We start from the raw sequence: 15,831 nt of genomic DNA on the forward strand, positions 1-15,831 counted from the left end.
CTGCCCGACAAAAGTGTCTTTGCTTGTCTGGAGGCTACGCCCACCAGATTTATGATGTAGGCTTTGAAACAGCCCCTATCAGTTCTAACCTGGAGAGTAAAGGTAGTGTAGTCTCAACTTAGAGGATTTACTAGTAACTACAGGTCAACCACATTAGCAGTGTGTATCAAGCCTTAGTAAGAACTCTGAACAGGGCTGGGGTGAGCCTCCCTGGTTGGCAATACTCTTTAAAAAAAGGGTTGGGCAGCCTGGGTGGCCCAGCGGTTTAGCGCCACCTTCAGTCCAGGGCCTGATCCTGGAGACCTGGGATCGAGTCCCGCATCCAGCTCCCTGCATGGAGCCTGCTTCTCCCTCTGCCTGTGTCTCTGCCTCTCTCTCTCTCTCTCTCTCTCTTTCTGTCTCTCATGAATAAATAAATAAAATTTTTAAAAAAGGGGGGGGAGGGTTAACACATCCCTGAAGATGAATGAAGATATGCATTTAGCATCCTCCCAGATTTTGCCCTATTTGTCTCTTCCTTTGGCTGGTTCTAATTTTATATTTTTGCTACACTAGAACTATAAATGTAAGGAACAAAAGAAAGAGGAGAGGATTATTTTGTGTAAAATTTTTGTACTTTAATATAAAGTTATAGAATTGGATTATTTGTGAAAAATAAGTTGTAGAATACAAATAGAATGACTTGTTAGAATATTTGTGTGTGTATATATCATATATATATATATATGAATATATATGGCAAAAACATATTGTGCTTTAAAACATAAGACATCTGGTAGTGTGAAAAGTTATTCACATTTTCAGTGGTCACCTGTGTAAAAGACAATGAAAAAAAAAGGGAAACTTTAATTTTGTACTTTGTATCCTTGTGTGTTATTTGCTATTAAAAATATATATATTGGCATTTTTAACTTTTTAATTATTTTTATTGCTTTATTCATGAGACACACAGAGAGGCAGAGACACAGGCAGAGGGAGAGCAGGCTCCCTGCAGGGAGCCCAATGTGGGACTCGATCCCACCCTGAGCCAAAGGCAGACACTCAACTGCTAAGCAACCCAGTGTCCCAATATTGGCATTTTTTAAATGAAAATTCTTTCAAATAAAAAGTTCGTTTTAACTGCTTGTTTTATCCTACAGTATTAATAAATCACTACCTCATTTAGCTGGCATTTAGGAAATAAAATATCTCGGTTTTTCAGATTAACTAAATCAATTTATCTGTAAAGACAAATGTATAATCTTTTAAAGAAACTTTCTCTAAAATTTTATATACAATTTACCCAGCCTTCTTAAAAGATGAAGAATGGAACATGTGTCCTTCTACTGTAATATAACATACACAAACTTCATACCACCTACTTTAGCTTTACTTCCTCCCACTCTGTTAGGGTGTAAGCAGTCACTGCTCCCCCACAGTGACATTAAAAGCACCTGTGCACCCTCCCTTTTGTATGCTGAGTCTATAAGCCTTAGCATTAAAGGCTCAAGGCTTTGTCTTGGGGCTGAACCTTATTTCAAAATTTCACAAAAGGTTGTCTTCTGGAAAGCTGAAATGATAAAGAGTGGTTTACAAAAGTGAAGTGTAAGTAATTGTATTGAGAAACTAACAGCTTGACAGTCAATGTTCTAATCAGAAATTTGTATTATGAGAGAAATTTTTTCTTTCAGAGGCCCAAATCAAGCTCTTTTAGATCTATGCATTTAAACACACAAACATACACACACACAAATGCTATTATTGAAGGATTTCTGGGATTAATTAATAAAATGTGTACCTGTCCAGAGTCAGGATCTAGCTTCACTTTCAAACTGGGATCTTCACGCTGAAGGCATTTCAATGCATAATCCAAATCTAGAGCATAAACGGTAACTGTTATCTCTACAATTCATTTTTTAAATAATGTAAAATAAGTATTAAAGGGGGAAAGAATGAACTAGCAAACAAACTTTGAAAAAAAAGAATTCAAATGGTTATAAATGCTTTATAGAGAACAAAAGAAGATAGTAAGATAGTGATAGGAGGTTATCTGAGAATGAATGATTTGCAAAAGGCCTCTCCAAGATAACTTAAATGAGGGCACAAAAAATCCTGAAGAAAAAGAATACCAGACACAGACTGCTAAAGGAAAAATAACAAGATATAGCCAGAGTAGCTGGATATTAGTGGGTAAAAGGGGGAGCAGCATCAGATGAGGTGGTGAAGGTGTGCCAGGAATCATATCACATAAGGTTTCATAAGCTGAGGTGAAGAGTCTGTATTGACACTGGGAAGCCACTGAAGAGTTTTAAATTTTTTTTTTTTTTAATTTATTTATGATAGTCACAGAGAGAGAGAGAGGCAGAGACATAGGCAGAGGGAGAAGCAGGCTCCATGCACCGGGAGCCTGATGTGGGATTCGATCCTGGGTCTCCAGGATCGCGCCCTGGGCCAAAGGCAGGCGCCAAACCGCTGCGCCACCCAGGGATCCCCCACTGAAGAGTTTTAATTTGGACAGTAACCATAGATCAATCTAGGAGCTGACAAAAGAGCAAAATGCCTTCAGAAACAGAAGCAATATTGAGAAACTGACAAAAGGAAACTAAATTAAACTGAAGAAAGAAATGCTAATATGATCATTCCATGCTGAATTATCGCACCCAAAGAGGAAATAAGACTATTTACATTAAATATGGGCTCTGAAGTCATATGACATTTAAATACAATCAACTAACTGTTAAATGTATTGTCCCTCTTTACAAGAGATGTTAGAAGTTTCACAGACATAAAATGTGGCTGAAGAGTTGAGCAATGGATTAAAGAACCAACCTCATCAGCCACACATTTAAAGTGGTTTTAGGGACATAAAGCAGGAATACAAACTTCTGGACATGCACTGTCCAAGTAGTAGTCAATAGCCGACTCATTAGGATATTACCAGTACAAACTGACATGTGCTCTATGTATAAAATACACACTAGGTTTCAAAGACTTAATATGAAAAGAAAGTAAAATATCTCATTAATTTATGTTGATTACATGTTGAAATGGTACTGTTTTTGATAAACTGAGTTAAATAAAATACATTATCAAAATTAATTTTGCCAGTTTAACTTTTTTTTTATGTGGCTCTAAGACAATTTTAGGTTAAAGTGGATATTGTATTTCTATTGCATCGTGCTCTTCTAGACTCCTGACATCCTCTAGTCGGGTCCAAGGACCAGCAACACCGGCATCACCGGGAGCCTGTTAGAAATACAAATCTCGGGAGGAGGAGGAGCAAGATGGCGGAAGAGTAGGGTCTCCAAATCACCTGTCTCCACCAAACTACCTAGAAAACCTTCAAATTATCCTGAAAATCTATGAATTCGGCCTGAGATTTAAAGAGAGACCAGCTGGAATGCTACAGTGAGAAGAGTTCGCGCTTCTATCAAGGTAGGAAGACGAGGAAAAAGGAATAAAGGAACAAAGGCCTCCAAGGGGGAGGGGCCCCGCGAGGAGCCGGGCTGAGGCCGGGGCGAGTGTCCCCAGGACAGGAGAGCCCCGTCCCGGAGGAGCAGGAGCTGCACCGACCTTCCCGGGCGGAAAGGGGCTCGTGGGGAGTTGGAGCAGGACCCAGGAGGGCGGGGATGCCCTCGGGCTCCCGGGGACAGTAACAGCAACTGCGCGCCCAGGAGAGTGCGCCGAGCTCCCTAAGGGCTGCAGCGCGCACGGCGGGACCTGGAGCAGTTGAAGGGGCTCGGGCGGCGGCTCCGCGGAGGGGGCTGCGCGGCCCCGGGAGCAGCTCGGAGGGGCTCGGGCAGAGGAAGAGGCTCCGTGCGGAGGGGGCTGCGCGGTTCCAGGAGCAGCTCGGGGGGCTCGGGCGGCGGCTCCGCGGAGGGGGCTGCGCGGCCCGGGAGCGCGAATCCAACAGCGCAGGCCCCGGAGCACAGGGCGCCGGGACACAGCCCAGGATCCGGCCTCCCCCGGGACAGGCAGAGGCCGGGAGGGCCCAGGACAGCAAGGACGCTCCTGCCCCAGCTGAGCACATCAGCGGCCCCGCCCCGGAGCCTCCAGGCCCTGCAGACGGAGTTCCTGCCGGAGCTGAATCCAGGTTTCCAGAGCTGCCCCGCCACTGGGGCTGTTCCTCCTGCGGCCTCACGGGGTAAACAACCCCCACTGAGCCCTGCACCAGGCAGGGGCACAGCAGCTCCCCCAACTGCTAACACCTGAAAATCAGCACAACAGGCCCCTCCCTCAGAACACCAGCTAGACGGACAACTTCCAGGAGAAGCCAAGGGACTTAAAGTACACAGAATCAGAAGATACTCCCCGGTGGTTCTTTTTTTTGTTTGTTTGTTTTTGTTTTTGTTTTTGTTTTGTTTTGCTTTTTGATTTGTTTCCTTCCCCCACCCCCTTTTTTTCTCCTTTCTTTTTCTTTCTCTTTTTCTTCTTCCTTTTTTTTTTTTTCGTTTTTTTTTCTTTTTCTTCCCTTTTTTTCTCTTTCTCTTTTCTTTCCTTCTTTCTCTCCTCTCTTTTTCTCTTTTTCCCAATACAACTTGCTTTTGGCCACTCTGCACTGAGCAAAATGACTAGAAGGAAAACCTCACCTCAAAAGAAAGAATCAGAAACAGTCCTCTCTCCCACAGAGTTACAAAATCTGGATTACAATTCAATGTCAGAAAGCCAATTCAGAAGCACTATTATACAGCTACTGGTGGCTCTAGAAAAAAGTATAAAGGACTCAAGAGACTTCATGACTGCAGAATTTAGAGCTAATCAGGCAGAAATTAAAAATCAATTGAATGAGATGCAATCCAAACTAGAAGTCCTAACGACGAGGGTTAACTAGGTGGAAGAACGAGTGAGTGACCTAGAAGACAAGTTGATAGCAAAGAGGGAAACTGAGGAAAAAAGAGACAAACAATTAAAAGACCATGAGGATAGATTAAGGGAAATAAACGACAGCCTGAGGAAGAAAAACCTACGTTTAATTGGGGTTCCCGAGGGCGCCGAAAGGGACAGAGGGCCAGAATATGTATTTGAACAAATTCTAGCTGAAAACTTTCCTAATCTGGGAAGGGAAACAGGCATTCAGATCCAGGAAATAGAGAGATCCCCCCCTAAAATCAATAAAAACCGTTCAACACCTCGACATTTAATTGTGAAGCTTGCAAATTCCAAAGATAAAGAGAAGATCCTTAAAGCAGCAAGAGACAAGAAATCCCTGACTTTTATGGGGAGGAGTATTAGGGTAACAGCAGACCTCTCCACAGAGACCTGGCAGGCCAGAAAGGGCTGGCAGGATATATTCAGGGTCCTAAATGAAAAGAACATGCAACCAAGAATACTTTATCCAGCAAGGCTCTCATTCAAAATGGAAGGAGAGATAAAGAGCTTCCAAGACAGGCAGCAACTAAAAGAATATGTGACCTCCAAACCAGCTCTGCAAGAAATTTTAAGGGGGCCTCTTAAAATTCCCCTTTAAGAAGAAGTTCAGTGGAACAGTCCACAAAAACAAAGACTGAATAGATATCATGATGACACTAAACTCATATCTCTCAATAGTAACTCTGAATGTAAACGGGCTTAATGACCCCATCAAAAGGCGCAGGGTTTCAGACTGGATAAAAAAGCAGGACCCATCTATTTGCTGTCTACAAGAGACTCATTTTAGACAGAAGGACAACTACAGCCTGAAAATAAAAGGTTGGAGAACCATTTACCATTCGAATGGTCCTCAAAAGAAAGCAGGGGTAGCCATCCTTATATCAGATAAACTAAAATTTACCCCAAAGACGGTAGTGAGAGATGAAGAGGGACACTATATCATACTTAAAGGATCTATTCAACAAGAGGACTTAACAATCCTCAATATATATGCTCCGAATGTGGGAGCTGCCAAATATATAAATCAATTATTAACCAAAGTGAAGAACTACTTAGATAATAATACACTTGTACTTGGGGACTTCAATCTAGCTCTTTCTATACTCGATAGGTCTTCTAAGCACAACATCTCCAAAGAAACGAGAGCTTTAAATGATACACTGAACCAGATGGAGTTCACAGATATCTACAGAACTTTACATCCAAACTCAACTGAATACACATTCTTCTCAAGCGCACATGGAACTTTCTCCAGAATAGACCACATATTGGGTCACAAATCGGGTCTGAACCGATACCAAAAGATTGGGATTGTCCCCTGCATATTCTCGGACCATAATGCCTTGAAATTAGAACTAAATCACAACAAGAAGTTTGGAAGGACCTCAAACACATGGAGGTTAAGGACCATCCTGCTAAAAGATAAAAGGGTCAACCAGGAAATTAAGGAAGAATTAAAAAGATTCATGGAAACTAATGAGAATGAAGATACAACCGTTCAAAATCTTTGGGATGCAGCAAAAGCAGTCCTAAGGGGGAAATACATCGCAATACAAGCATCCATTCAAAAACTGGAAAGAACTCAAATACAAAAGCTAACCTTACACATAAAGGAGCTAGAGAAAAAACAGCAAATAGATCCTACACCCAAGAGAAGAAGGGAGTTAATAAAGATTCGAGCAGAACTCAACGAAATCGAGACCAGAAGAACTGTGGAACAGATCAACAGAACCAGGAGTTGGTTCTTTGAAAGAATTAATAAGATAGATAAACCATTAGCCAGCCTTATTAAAAAGAAGAGAGAGAAGACTCAAATTAATAAAATCATGAATGAGAAAGGAGAGATCACTACCAACACCAAGGAAATACAAACGATTTTAAAAACATATTATGAACAGCTATACGCCAATAAATTAGGCAATCTAGAAGAAATGGACGCATTCCTGGAAAGCCACAAACTACCAAAACTGGAACAGGAAGAAATAGAAAACCTGAACAGGCCAATAACCAGGGAGGAAATTGAAGCAGTCATCAAAAACCTCCCAAGACACAAGAGTCCAGGGCCAGATGGCTTCCCAGGAGAATTTTATCAAACGTTTAAAGAAGAAATCATACCTATTCTCCTAAAGCTGTTTGGAAAGATAGAAAGAGATGGAGTACTTCCAAATTCGTTCTATGAAGCCAGCATCACCTTAATTCCAAAGCCAGACAAAGACCCCGCCAAAAAGGAGAATTACAGACCAATATCCCTGATGAACATGGATGCAAAAATTCTCAACAAGATACTGGCCAATAGGATCCAACAGTACATTAAGAAAATTATTCACCATGACCAAGTAGGATTTATCCCTGGGACACAAGGCTGGTTCAACACCCGTAAAACAATCAATGTGATTCATCATATCAGCAAGAGAAAAACCAAGAACCATATGATCCTCTCATTGGATGCAGAGAAAGCATTTGACAGAATACAGCATCCATTCCTGATCAAAACTCTTCAGAGTGTAGGGATAGAGGGAACATTCCTCGACATCTTAAAAGCCATCTATGAAAAGCCCACAGCAAATATCATTCTCAATGGGGAAGCACTGGGAGCCTTTCCCCTAAGATCAGGAACAAGACAGGGATGTCCACTCTCACCACTGCTATTCAACATAGTACTGGAAGTCCTAGCCTCAGCAATCAGACAACAAAAAGACATTAAAGGCATTCAAATTGGCAAAGAAGAAGTCAAACTCTCCCTCTTCGCCGATGACATGATACTCTACATAGAAAACCCAAAAGTCTCCACCCCAAGATTGCTAGAACTCATACAGCAATTCGGTAGCGTGGCAGGATACAAAATCAATGCCCAGAAGTCAGTGGCATTTCTATACACTAACAATGAGACTGAAGAAAGAGAAATTAAGGAGTCAATCCCATTTACAATTGCACCCAAAAGCATAAGATACCTAGGAATAAACCTCACCAAAGATGTAAAGGATCTATACCCTCAAAACTATAGAACACTTCTGTAAGAAATTGAGGAAGACACAAAGAGATGGAAAAATATTCCATGCTCATGGATTGGCAGAATTAATATTGTGAAAATGTCAATGTTACCCAGGGCAATATACACGTTTAATGCAATCCCTATCAAAATACCATGGACTTTCTTCAGAGAGTTAGAACAAATTATTTTAAGATTTGTGTGGAATCAGAAAAGACCCCGAATAGCCAGGGGAATTTTAAAAAAGAAAACCATATCTGGGGGCATCACAATGCCAGATTTCAGGTTGTACTACAAAGCTGTGGTCATCAAGACAGTGTGGTACTGGCACAAAAACAGACACATAGATCAGTGGAACAGAATAGAGAATCCAGAAGTGGACCCTGAACTTTATGGGCAACTAATATTCGATAAAGGAGGAAAGACTATCCATTGGAAGAAAGACAGTCTCTTCAATAAATGGTGCTGGGAAAATTGGACATCCACATGCAGAAGAATGAAACTAGACCACTCTCTTTCACCATACACAAAGATAAACTCAAAATGGATGAAAGATCTAAATGTGAGACAAGATTCCATCAAAATCCTAGAGAAGAACACAGGCAACACCCTTTTTGAACTCGGCCATAGTAACTTCTTGCAAGATACATCTATGAAGGCAAAAGAAACAAAAGCAAAAATGAACTATTGGGACTTCATCAAGATAAGAAGCTTTTGCACAGCAAAGGATACAGTCAACAAAACTCAAAGACAACCTACAGAATGGGAGAAGATATTTGCAAATGACATATCAGATAAAGGGCTAGTTTCCAAGATCTATAAAGAACTTATTAAACTCAACACCAAAGAAACAAACAATCCAATCATGAAATGGGCAAAAGACATGAACAGAAATCTCACAGAGGAAGACATAGACATGGCCAACATGCATATGAGAAAATGCTCTGCATCACTTGCCATCAGGGAAATACAAATCAAAACTACAATGAGATACCACCTCACACCAGTGAGAATGGGGAAAATTAACAAGGCAGGAAACAACAAATGTTGGAGAGGATGCGGAGAAAAGGGAACCCTCTTACACTGTTGGTGGGGATGTGAACTGGTGCAGCCACTCTGGAAAACTGTGTGGAGGTTCCTCAAACAGTTAAAAATATACCTGCCCTACGACCCAGCAATTGCACTGTTGGGGATTTACCCCAAAGATACAAATGCAATGAAACGCCGGGACACCTGCACCCCGATGTTTCTAGCAGCAATGGCCACGATAGCCAAACTGTGGAAGGAGCCTCGGTGTCCAACGAAAGATGAATGGATAAAGAAGATGTGGTTTATGTATACAATGGAATATTACTCAGCTATTAGAAATGACAAATACCCACCATTTGCTTCAACGTGGATGGAACTGGAGGGTATTATGCTGAGTGAAGTAAGTCAGTCGGAGAAGGACAAACATTATATGTTCTCATTCATTTGGGGAATATAAATAATAGTCAAAGGGAATATAAGGGAAGGGAGAAGAAATGTGTGGGAAATATCAGAAAGGGAGACAGAACGTAAAGACTGCTAACTCTGGGAAACGAACTAGGGGTGGTAGAAGGGGAGGAGGGCGGGGGGTGGGAGTGAATGGGTGACGGGCACTGGGTGTTATTCTGTATGTTAGTAAATTGAACACCAATAAAAAAAAAAAAAAAAAAAAGAAATACAAATCTCAGGTTCCAGACTGAATCAGAGTCTGCACTTAACAAGAATTCCAAGAGATGTATTATATACGTTAAAGTTAAGGGGCATTATTTTAGATAGTATCTTATCTTCAGATTTTCAAAGAAAGAAAGCAAGCTTATGACACTGTAGCTTTTGGAATGAAAACACAGAAAATTTATTATAAATAAATTCATTCAAAAACACTTATAAATCTATCCTTCAGGAGTGTATTGAGATGAAAACAGGGTGTCAAGTGCTAAAAACACGATTATGGGTTAAATACAATGGAGGGCCAGAAAAAAGAATGTGGAGATCTGTTTGAAAGAAGTCTAAGGAGGACTCTAGGACATCCCCTGCCCAGTGGGGCTTGGGACCTCTAAGCTAATGCCCGGAGACTTAGTTTGGACACCAAACTTCTCCTCAAGGAGTTAAAGCTGAGGCAGGAAATTTAAAGTTGGCCGGTATAATTTAACCTCAATCCCACAATTTGAATTCATGTGCTCACATTATGTTTGAAGTGACTTTCAAACATATTTTTAAAAACTCAGATATCTTGTTTGGGGTCTAATGTAAATGGGCAGTCTGATCCTCCTCCACTGGAGTCAAGACTACACTTAGTTGACCTCATGGCATTTTAAGGTGACAAGAAAACTGCTGCTACACTTGTTTTAGCTTAATTGCGATTTCTTTGCCAACTAGAGAAGCAGAGACTTAGCTTCCTCCAGTATTTAGGGGGCTGTCCTAGACCAGTACTCAGACTTCTTTCATGTGAACTCCAGTTCCACAGGTGAGGAACTAGAACCCCTAATTTGGCTAAGGATCTTCCCCTTTCTTTCGTCCTCAGTACTCAAGAAGGAATCTTAAAAGGAACACATCTTCTTCCTCCTTACTCCATTCCTCTGTCAGGAACTACTCTGTGATGCCAAAGGCTCTAGTAGCCATTGTGCTGTAACTAAGGACTGGAGCTATGCACTCAGAGTCAAGGCGGAAAAACTGGAGGCTGGGTGCCTAGTGACCTGGTAGAGCCACCCTCTGACCCTGGGCTACCAACTCAAGTCATATTTTACAAGGGAGAGAAATAAACTTTTCATTAAAATATCTGTTATTTGGGGGGCTTCTGTAATATGTAGCCAAAGCTAAGTGGAAATAATACAGCTGAAATCATATTTATATACCATATTAAGGAGTCTGAATTTGTGCTGTAAATAATGAGGAGCCATTGAAGATTTCTGAGGAAACAGGCTAAAGAATGAAGTACACAACACTCAAAAAGGTCAAACAACTTTAACCAGAGTATGTAATATCTTCACTGAGTCCTAAGGGTTGGGTGAGGAAGAAAGGAAAAGGAGTATTTTATAAATGGTGATGAGAAAATCAATCAGTTATAAATTGGTAACTGTCTATTAATATAACTGGAAAGGCAGTCCCGACGCTGGTTACTTATAATGCCACAGACAGTACCACAAGAACAAGAGTAAGGAAAAACAGGATATGCAAAAAATGGCCAATATCTAAGAAAATAAATAAGTTTGTAAAAATCAAAGCATCTTAAATAATAAATGAGACTAATCACAAGTAATACTTATCCATAAATTCTGATAAAATTGAACTCAATCATGTAAGAAACCTTTTGAGGATATAACATAACTATTTCTATCTAAATTATCAGAGCACTAATTAATACATCAAAACTATTTGTACCTGGCTGCTTAGCCACTGATGGAGGCTCTATGGTACAGAAGAAAACAGGTTCTGGAATCTCCACCCCAGCCAATAAAAGTCTCTCTGCCTCACTGTTTTGCCTATGCTTCTTTTCTCCTTCCCTTTCGGCTCGACGAGCTGCAGCTAATGCACTGGACTTGGATGAGGCAATGGTGTCTCCAGTGGCTGTCTGTAAGCAAACAAGATGCCTTGGAAAAAAAAAAAAAAGCTCTTGGCAAGCACTCAGCTTCCACCAAGATTCACCAAACAGGAAAAATTTTCATGTGACACTTTCAACAGAACTTAAAACAGAGACAAATTCATAAAACTCGCTGTAACTTTGCATAGGTAAATTTGAGTAAAAATTCTATCCAAAATGCTGCTATAATAAATCCTAACAATAAAACATTCTCTCTCTCTCTCTCTCTCACACACACACACAGACACACACACACACAGACCCCCCCCCCATATCCAAAATTCATCTGGTAAAACAAATGTACCTTCCTAAATTTTCAATCAGGGCAAAATAAGCTAGTTCTACTAGAAGTCCATTCTAGAGTTTGCCCACCAATAAAAAATTATTTTGGGGACGCCTGGGTGGCTCAGCGGTTGAGCGTCTGCCTTCAGCTCAGGTCATGATCCTGGGGTCCTGGGATCAAGTCCCACATTGGACTCCCTGCATGGAGCCTGCTTCTCCCTCTGCCTACGTCTCTGCCTCTCTCTTTGTGTCTCTCATAAATAAATAAAAAAATAAAATCTTTAAAAAATATAAAAATTTTTTTGCTCTTTTACAGAAAATCTATTAACTAAAATAAGCAATAAACCAGAATTTTCTATGCAAAATTGATAGCTTCTTAATAGACTCGTTATTTTTTAAAACTGTAATTTCAAAAATAAATAAATAAATAAATAAATAAATAAATAAATAAATAAATCTGTAATTTCACTTTTAAACTTAAATATTATAAAGTTGGGTGCCAGTTTCCTTCTCTGTAAAGATATTCCCGGGCAGCCCCAGTGGCGCAGCAATTTAGCACCGCCTATAGCCTGGGGTGTGATCCTGAAGACCCGGGATCGAGTCCCACATCAGGCTCCCTGCATGGAGCCTGCTTCTCCCTCTGCCTATCTCTGCCTCTCTCTCTCTCTCTTTCTATATGAATAAATAAATAAAATCTTAAAAAAAAATAGATATTCCTACTGAAGCAATAGTTCAAATGTATTTGTGTAACTCCAAATATGTACATGGAGCTCCTGCCTTTGGGTAGACAGAGGATATTTTCAATGCTGAAAGTCCAATATTTGGACTGTGGTAATTTTATTAATTTTTTTTAAAGATTTTTATTTATTTGTGAGAAACAGCGTGAGAAAGCGGAAGGGATAAGGGGAGAAGGAAAAGCAGACTCCCCACTAAGCAGGGAGCCCAATGTGGAACTTGATCACAGGACCATAGGATCATGACCCCAAGCCAAAGGCAGATGCTTAACTGACTGAGCCACCAAGTGCCCTGGACTGTTGAAATTTTATACTAAGAGATCTTGAATCCATCAATTAATCATTAAGAGATTAAAAAATGTTCAAAGTAACAATGTTTATCCTAAATGCCAAATATACCAAAGTTTAATGAGAAAATGTATTCAATTTAATCCATATATAAATGAAATGTCTTTATAGTTTTAACCTAGCAAAAACACATACATCAACTATTTTCATCCATTTACCTGACGAAAGTTATGAACTGCCTACTATGTGTGATGCACTGATCTAGGGACTAAAGATAAAGAAAAGACACTAAAATCCTTGCCCTCAGGAAGGATTCTTCTCAGGAAGGAGCCTTCCTTCATTAGCAAAATATCTTCAGTTATTATCTGGATCAGTTATGAGGTTAAACTGTCAGCAGTGATCAAAACAGGAGAAAACCCAGTAACAAAATATTTATTAAACTTGTAACACAGGTATGTAACCATGAATAGTATATTATTTTACTCGAAGTTGAACTTCATGTGAATATACTCCATACTGTTTATAGTCTTCTGTAATCTTCTTTCCTTCTATTATGAAATTCAGCCACATTGATGACTAGGCCTACAATATTCATTATCCCCCTACTGATGCTATTTGGATTGTGGGGTTTTGTTACATCAAAATATCTGCTTTCAACTAAGCATTTATTTTTTTTTTTTTTTTTTTTTTTTTTTTTTTTTTTTAATTTTTATTTATTTATGATAGGCACACAGTGAGAGAGAGAGAGGCAGAGACACAGGCAGAGGGAGAAGCAGGCTCCATGCACCGGGAGCCGGACGTGGGATTTGATCCTGGGTCTCCAGGATCGCGCCCTGGGCCAAAGGCAGGCGCCAAACCGCTGCGCCACCCAGGGATCCCTCAACTAAGCATTTAAGTTAGTATTTCCTGGAGAAACCATCTGGTCACTTACATGTTTAAGGCCAACTGTCAAAGCAATATTACCAGCGGTCAGTGAAGGGATTTCTATATGTTGGTCAGCAAATGGCAAAAGAAGACGGCTTATTCTCTCCCTGTAAAAATCATCACTCATATTAGTAAAAGAATTTTTAAAGAAATGAGTACAATTTTACAAAATAACCTAAGCTGCTACTTACGTGCAGTTTCCATTAATATTATAGATGGCTGACTGGGGTTTTATCGTGCCAGAGTAAATGCGCATAAACACCAGTGGTCCTCGCTGCTTGTCATGAAGAACTTTAAATGACAGGGCACATAAGTCACCCTTATACCACTGCCTATAAATTAAGACATTACAGAAAAGCCTTTAAAATACACTTCTCATGTTTCTATGAAGATCATATCAGAATCATTGTACAAACCTAACCTTAATGTCCTCCCTCTTATCTTCTAGTTTAGCTACTCAGACTGATTAAATAATGTCAGTACTGACTACAATTCCCTTCCTCCACTGGACTAAATTATTCCTCAAAACTAAAATAATAGATCCTTTCACAAATATTACCTCTACTTGCAAATAATTCCAATGCATAGAGTTAATTCCTCAGAAAATATACCTAGGGACATCATACTACTACTCACAAAAGCCTGCACACGGTATACATATAAGGTAGGTACTTTCCAATTACTACTTTCACTCCTTCCCACTTTCTCTCCAGTTGCATAACCACAGAAATCTACACTATAAACTTGAACTTGTTTACACGACCAAGATTCTCACAGATTGATGTCCTTAAATTAGTGTGCATTAGTAAGTTTCAGAAAACCCGAATCCTTATGAAATTACCAAATTTTACAAACAGGCACATTTTTCTAAGGAAAAGCTCCCTGTTCTCCTCAGTTTCAAAGGAGCCCATGACTCAAAGTAGGTGAGACACTTCTATTAAATATTATTGTATATGTTATATTCTCTGCCATTTTACAGGTAAGAGGTTAAATAACTTGGAAGACCTGGAATTTAAATCCAGACAGCATACAGTCCAAGCTCATAATCACTTTACCATTAATGCTTCTCCAATTGAGAGACATGTAAAGTGATTCATGTTCTACTTAAAGGATTAAAGCCCATTTCTAACTGCCATTTTGTACAATGCTCACGCAGATTTTAGAGGATTTATCACTAAGTACAAAGCTGTTAGCAACAAAAGTAAAACGATGACCTTTCTTTATAGCCACAAAGTATTTTGAGCTTATTAAAAAGCTTGAAATCTAGTATAAACATAGTTACAGAATATTTATCAAACATCCCCCCATACTGTTTTGTAAAAAAAATAAGACAGCTTAGTAAACACTTCTACTTTTATACAGCAAAAAAGCCACATATTCTACCTCTATCTGTAAACATAGCAGGTTACAAGAGATAATGACAAATGTCCCTTTCAAGTAACATAGAGTTCTGTATTATTTATAATTTATTCTTTGCCAATGTTATTCAAAAATGATGATTCAACTACTCTTTGTGAAACAAGACCTATCTGCCTGTTTTTTCAAGGATGTAAGATTTTAATTTAACACGTGCATACTTACAAAAATTCATAGTTGCGCTCTTCGGGTGAAGGCAAGTACATAGTAATAGCATCTAACAAGGGCTGGACCCCTTTGTTTTTCAGGGCACTTCCACAAAGCACAGGCACTGCTGTCTGAGCCAGGGTTACTCTGTGTATTGCAGTCTGTAGCTATAAGGCAGAGATAGAAGTATTCTGTGTGCGGTATACTGGCCTCGACCAAAGTAACTCAGAATTAGATGACCTCCCCAACAACTATGCAAAACAGAACTACTTAGCACACTTCCATTGTTCTTTCTGGCTTTATTATTCTTTACTTTTCTTTATAACATTAATCACTATTTGGTATCTTGGATATGTATTTATGGTTTATTGTCTGTCTCCCCACCCACTAGAATACAAAATCCATATAAGCATTATAACGAGTCCCATAAAAACACTGCTAAATCCCCAGAAGCTAGAAAAATTACTTCGAATAAGTAGGTTTAAAAATATTTCTTTTTTTTAATTTTTATTTATTTATGATAGTCACACAGAGAGAGCGAGAGAGAGAGAGAGAGACGCAGAGACATAGGCAGAGGGAGAAGCAGGCTCCATGCACCG

General features: G+C 39.7%; 1 protein-coding gene across 6 annotated transcripts in view; it reads right to left on the bottom strand.

Moving 5' to 3' along the window:
• GFM2 (GTP dependent ribosome recycling factor mitochondrial 2) overlaps positions 1-15,831 on the bottom strand; it is a 61,921-nt gene that overhangs the window by 12,383 nt on the left and 33,707 nt on the right. For all 6 annotated transcript variants that reach the window (XM_025448016.3, XM_025448017.2, XM_049097949.1 and 3 more), the window contains 5 exons: positions 15,251-15,399; positions 13,861-14,001; positions 13,677-13,776; positions 11,243-11,432; positions 1,778-1,854 (listed from right to left, as the gene is read on the bottom strand). In XM_025448016.3, coding sequence (XP_025303801.1) covers positions 1,778-1,854; positions 11,243-11,432; positions 13,677-13,776; positions 13,861-14,001; positions 15,251-15,399 — 657 coding nt within the window. The remainder of the gene's footprint in view (positions 1-1,777; positions 1,855-11,242; positions 11,433-13,676; positions 13,777-13,860; positions 14,002-15,250; positions 15,400-15,831) is intronic.

Source organism: Canis lupus, chromosome 2 (assembly GCF_003254725.2).
Source record: "Canis lupus dingo isolate Sandy chromosome 2, ASM325472v2, whole genome shotgun sequence".
In the NCBI taxonomy this organism is placed as follows: domain Eukaryota; kingdom Metazoa; phylum Chordata; class Mammalia; order Carnivora; family Canidae; genus Canis; species Canis lupus.